Here is a 6,044-nt window from a genome sequence, read left to right as displayed (position 1 = left end):
ATACGCAGCAGTATTCCCTATAAAAGGGGCCTTCTGAGTGGACTTTGTACGCAATGCTTTTAAGTAACACATAGCCACGTTTATGAGCGATTATGAGCGCAAAGACGAGTACAAAATGGAGTGGGAAAATAGCCAGTTGAGCAGCACAGAGAAGGCAGAGTCCTCGAGTCCTCGAGTCCTCGAGTCCTCGAGTCCATCCCATCCTCGGAAACGAGGAATGGCACAGCTGTTGGCTCCTTATCCTGCACCTTCTCCTACTCCTGCTCCTTCTCCTGCTCCTGATTGTCGATCCCGGGGCGTGCCATTGTACCTGTCGGGCATTCAATTATCCCGAGATGGCAACCTGCAACGCCGTTTGTTGTTTGTTTTGGTCGCCTGGAAAAGCAAAGCAAATCGCTTGGTCAAGCAACTGTGTAAATACACGCAGGTCGAAATGCATTCGGCACGAGCTGGGCTGTTGCGTAGGTGAGGAAGGTGACGAAGGTGACGAAGTTGCCGAAGGTGACCGCAGATGTTCCGCGTTCATGACGACAATGCTATTGAAACAAAGCTATAGCACAGCAAGAATTACATTCTTGCGCCTTTGGGAAATGGTTCAGAATAATAATATATATAAACTTTAAATTTAAAGAGCAATTTCCAAAAGTTTTCTGCACTGTGAAGATAGCAGAGGTATGTATAACCACTTCACCCTTTTCGAAATCTGTCTCAATACCAAAGCATATTTGATTCAGTTTCCATCTCTAAATTGAGCATTACACATAGAAGTAGGCAGCTTTATCAGGAAAAAGGTGATATTTCACCTAAATATTTCACCATTTACCATCCATTTTAAAGGAAAACTGTACTGCGTTGAATTTGATTTAATGCTTTTATTTTGGAAAAAATGATTATTTGAGTAACTTAAGGTAGCAATAAATACGTGTTTAAAATTAAATAATGAAAAAAAATGCATATACGAAAACTACATAACAGCAGCATAAAAAAAAAGGTTATACGAGTAATTGGGATACTTAGTGATTAGGTCAGTGATAAAGTGAAGAAATTATGTACAGCAATTGAAAGATGTTTACAGATTAGTTTGCGACTTAGGAACTAGTTAAGCGTCATAGTTAAGCGTTTTCCCCCCGTTTGTCAGCGTTGCTCGCCTTCTCGTCAGGATCTGTGTGCAAGGACCTCTGCTCAGACATAGATGGATGAGGGCAGGGCCAGTCCCACCTCGAAGTAGTTGCGCTCGTCGACCTTGTAGCGCTTGATGGGCGACTCCTTGGCGACGATCTCCTTGCGGCTGCGCTTCAGCGCCTTCAACGGCGTCTCCAGGCAGAAGGTGTTGTCGCAGGGCGCAGGCTTGGCGGCGGAGGACATCGGCGTGGCCACCGGAGTGGCCAGCTGCACCAGCAAGTTGTGTGGCATCTTGGCCAGCGGCGAGGCCGGTTCCGGAGTGGCCAGCAGGCCACTCTGCACGGTCAGGGGCATCAGGCCGAAGCTCAAGTCCGCGGCCGGATCGTCGCCGGGTGCGTAGGATGGCGACAGCACCTCCTGGGTGCAGTGCGACTCCATTTGCTGCTTGACCAAGGTGCGCCGGCGCAGATTGAAGGTGGACCTGCGCGGCTTCTTCTTGCTGCTGGCATTCGCCTTGCAGGCGGAGTCCAGGATGGCATCGATGAGGCGATCCAAGGTCTGGTCGCCCATCTGCGTGGAGGAGGCGGGCTGCGGTGTGCTTGGACGCACTTCTGCCTTGGCCAGCACTTGCGGCTCCTGCAACTCAGACTCCTGCAACTCCGGCTCCAAGGTGGCCACAAAGTCCGCGTCCAGTCGACGCTGCTTGAGTTGGCTAACTCCTGCACCCGCACCCGCACCCACTATGTAGCGTGGTTGGCCCAGGAAGGGATCCAGTGGCGCCAGGCCACGCAGCGCCAGGTGCTGACCACTGGGCAGTCCGTTGGGCGAGTAGTCCTCGGCGAAGCGCGGCAATGTGGTGGCGTATCGCACACTCTGCACCCTTTGGGGCGCCTGGCTGCGCACCACCGCCTCCGGGGTGACGTTCCGGATATCGCTGAGCGGCGCCAGCACCAGCGGGCTGTTCAGCAGACGGGCGGCCATGGGCACTGGCGTGGAGGTGTAGCCCACGGCGGTGTCGGGCACGTTCTCTTTGTTGGCAATGGTGGCTCTGCGCTGGCGGCGCTGTCGCCGCTGCAGTCTACTCCGCTGGGCGGGCATCCGCTGCTGGTTGGCATCCTCATCGTGCACGGGAATCTCGTTTAGGCGCTGCGCCGATGCCGTCCACTTCAGCATGTTGTGTGTGTGTTGGCTGGGTTTCGTGTGTTGTGTGGTGCACAAAAAAAAAGGATCTGCTTCTAGACTCTGCTAGTCTTCTGCTCTCGACTGCTCTCGCTGACAAACTGAAGCGGTACAGGGAGCGGTCTGCGTTTTATACCCGCTCGGCACTCGGCGCTCGGCGCTCAGGGGTTCATGGCTGCGGGGTTACGGGGCTAGGGGTTGTTGCGCAAGCGGCACCCCGGCGGGCAGAAGGACACTCTCCCTCTCTCTCGCTCTCTCTCTCTCTTTCTGTGGGTGAGGAGCGCTCTTAGTGGCGAGAAATCCTTCGGCCTAAGGATGTCTTTGGCAGCAAAACTGTCTTGGGATCTCGAGGAACTTCAGCAACTGCTCGAGGATCTCAGAAGCTTAGTTTAGAAAACGAACATCATAAGTACACGTGATTTATCTCAAGTATACGAGCTATGATCTATGATCTATATATCTACGAGCTGTGCTCTATGATCTATATACGAGCTGTGATCTACGATCCATCTATAAGTTTGATTTCACACAATAACTCAGTGCTTATACGCTCTGATACTTGTCAGATATTTTTATTGGCCTCGTCCTTTCCCACAGTTCCCAGTAGCACGCCGGGAATCCCCCACTCCCAGCCAGGCACTCATCCACTCATCCACAGCACCACCACACGAAAATGACATCTAGATGTCTATCGGCCAGCGGCCAGGGCTTGGTTATTAAATTTGCTTTCATTCCCCCCCCCCTCAAGGAAGTCTGCTTCCTTTCGCCCTAGTCTCCCCCTCATTTGAATGGACATTTCAAGCAGCAACAGGCTGGCCAGCAGAGAAACAGGAAACAGGAGAAGGGTAGCCAAGTTGTCCAAGTTGGCCAGGTTAATTAGCCCAGGCCAAGTTGCACTTCCTGGCCGACAGCTCCTCGTCAGTTTAGCCACTTGTCGTTGCTGGGTATCGGTATTAATTGCGGCTCTTTAGCGGCCGCAAATGCAATTTATATACTCGGCGGGCGGCTTTAATTGAAAATGTTCGCCACTTCCGGAAGGAAGCATTAGAAAAATTAGAAAAACGTTACAAACTCTGGGAAAAGTCCTGTGCAAAGCGTCAGTTGTGTTCTCAGCCAACACGGGGTTTATTTATTATCAGTTTATCAATTATCAAATTATCAACTTTTTAGTCGAGAAGTTTGGCTTCAAAGATATATTACAAATCCACAAATGACTTTCAACTGTTCTGTGTTCTATAGTAAACTGAATTGGTTCCCATAACCTTTGTAGTGATCTACATATAGACTAAAGCACAGCCGCAGCCTGCCATGTGAATATGAAATATGAAATATGGAACCAATAAGTAGATGATATTTCTGATGACAAGATCACAGATAACTGCCCCCATATGTGGCTCTTGACCAGCCGCAGATGAAGTGATCATCGAGATCCCTTCAAGTGATCTTCTGATCTTCTGATCCTCGAGGAGAGATCCTAGATCCTAAGTGACGTTCAAGTGATCGCAGCTCGTCATCTTCTGGACTTGGATCACTCAAAGTGGCTGGCTAGCTGGCTCTCCAACTATCTGATCTACTTTAGTTTCGGATGTGAAGGCATCCTTTTGAATTGCTGCTGGGTTCTGGGTTCTGTTTCCCTGGAGATATCTTCATTTGCCATCACTCGATCGCTAACGGGCATCGTATGTTTCGCACGTTATCCTTTCGGCATTTTTTGCGGTGAAAGTCGTTTGGTTTCGTTTGTTTTCATGTGACTATCTAGCGATCGGCTTTCATCCTGGATTGGCACAAAAAAAAAAACAAAAAAAGGGTGCAACTAAAAAAGAGGGTAACTAATTGATTGCCCCGTTCCATCCACTGAAATGGCGAATTTCTCAACTTTTCAACTCTTTTCCCTCTGCGCAGCATTTACTTTGCGAAATGCACTCCTTTTGCTTACTTTTTACTTATTTTGTACCCCTTTTCCCTGCGATTTGCCCTCGTTTTGTGCCCGTGTCCTTGCGTATTCCTTTTGTGGCGTTGAGTTATTGCTGTTTACATAGCCGCACAAAAGGATTAAATGGGTTTTTGAGAGAGTTTTCCAGCGCTAAGAAAGGATTGCGGCTTGTTGATTAATATGATTTAACGAGCATCCTGCGTCCTGTGTCCTGCGTCCTAACAAGGCGTATCCCGTCCTGTCTTCGCCAGTAATTTCTATTTCCACACTAAAATTACCATAATCCTCGCATTTTCTGCGGTTTTATGTCCTGTGTCCCTTCGAATGGATAAAGAACTGCACGAAAACCACTCAAATTCGAATTAAGTTTTGCCGCATTTCGTGTGCGACGATTTTACGCTTAATTAACGTGCCCAAGGACCCGGCCTCAAAGGACAGCCCGAAGTCACGATCCAGTCCCGATTCCCATTCCGATCCCGCTTTCGATCGCCGTATGCAAATTGCCCTTGCATTTTTTTACCGCTCCTCCCCTCGCCTCTCTTGCCATCCCTGACAAGAGCCACTTGACTTTCACTCTCACTCCGCCGGCGTCGCAAGAATCCTGAGGACGAGGACCTCAAGATCCTGCTGGGTGGCACCTCCTACGATCGTCACTTGAATATAGAAGATGGATGTGTGTTTTGCCTGCTGTTTAAGCTTAAAAGTGGCACGTTTGCACTGTTTGCATTGCAGTGAAGTGCGGCTAGATGTAACCCCTTGAAAGTGGCAATATACTCGATCCTTTTGATTACCTATAACCTATTACCCTTTGCATATGTGCATACATGTGTGCTGGCATGCAGATCGGCCACTTTGGGTGGATCCTACAGTGATAGGGCTGCTTTATGGTCGCAGGCCTGTGATTAATGCGCCCGTGATCGCATTGTTTGCGAAATTTATCGATGTTTGATTTGCTGCGCGCCGCCTGAAATGGCATTCAAAGTGCCCAGAGTGTATCAAAGTGTATCAAATGCGTGTCGCGCGGCTTTGTTTGCGTTTTGCATAATGGCAGAGGGCAAGGGAATGGAAATGGGAATGGGAAAGTGTTTGGCGAAAGGGGAAAGGGGAAAGTGCCAGTTTGCGACTTCATTAGCGCGCTGCATAAAAAATAAATGGTTGTTGGCGATTTTTGCGACTCTAAGCGGAAACCACAAAAAAGTGTGAGTTGCCATTAAATCATAAATGAACCGAAATGATTAATTGAATTCATAACTTTTACGCTGGCATTCCGCTCTTCGGAGGCAGGGGCCAAAAAATGACTGGCACTATATAAAGGATAAATGTATAAATGGATAAATGGCAATAGCAACACACGGGCCCCTGGCAAATATCATGTTTATGCTCATAACTTTCCAACTCAAAAGTCGACCAACTGTCAACTGTCAAATACGAGACAGTTTCGCAAACGGATCCTGGCCCAACAAATTTCGGGGTTGGGGGGATGCTCTCCTCCTAAGGACGATGACTGAGACTCGAGACTCGAGTTGTGACCCTGAAAAAGTAAAGGAGCGGCAGCGCAAACTGGAACACACGAAAGGACACCCAAAGGATGCGTCTGAGGCAGACAGCGCAAGACAATGGATGCCGTAATGAAGAGCAGATACAGATACAGATACAGAGATACAGATACGCAACGGGAGATGTCTGCTGCATCCAAGGAGCAGAAAGTAAATTGCAACAAAGGAACGCTTCGCAGGGAAAGGATGCGAAGTGGGCAAAAAATCAGCGGCAGGGGCTGAAATTATTGCAAATAATTTAGAGCACATATTGC

At 48.9% G+C, this 6,044-nt stretch overlaps 1 protein-coding gene across 1 annotated transcript; it reads right to left on the bottom strand.

Moving 5' to 3' along the window:
• Positions 1–1,182: 1,182 nt before the first annotated feature.
• Positions 1,183–2,295, bottom strand: LOC120456845. The gene has a single exon (XM_039643900.1). It carries the CDS (start codon positions 2,293–2,295, stop codon positions 1,183–1,185), a length of 1,113 nt encoding a protein of 370 aa, XP_039499834.1.
• Between the last annotated feature and the right edge of the window lie 3,749 nt (positions 2,296–6,044).

Source organism: Drosophila santomea, chromosome X (genome assembly GCF_016746245.2).
Source record: "Drosophila santomea strain STO CAGO 1482 chromosome X, Prin_Dsan_1.1, whole genome shotgun sequence".
In the NCBI taxonomy this organism is placed as follows: Eukaryota; Metazoa; Arthropoda; class Insecta; order Diptera; family Drosophilidae; genus Drosophila; species Drosophila santomea.
This window is presented reverse-complemented; position numbering and strand designations above follow the sequence as displayed.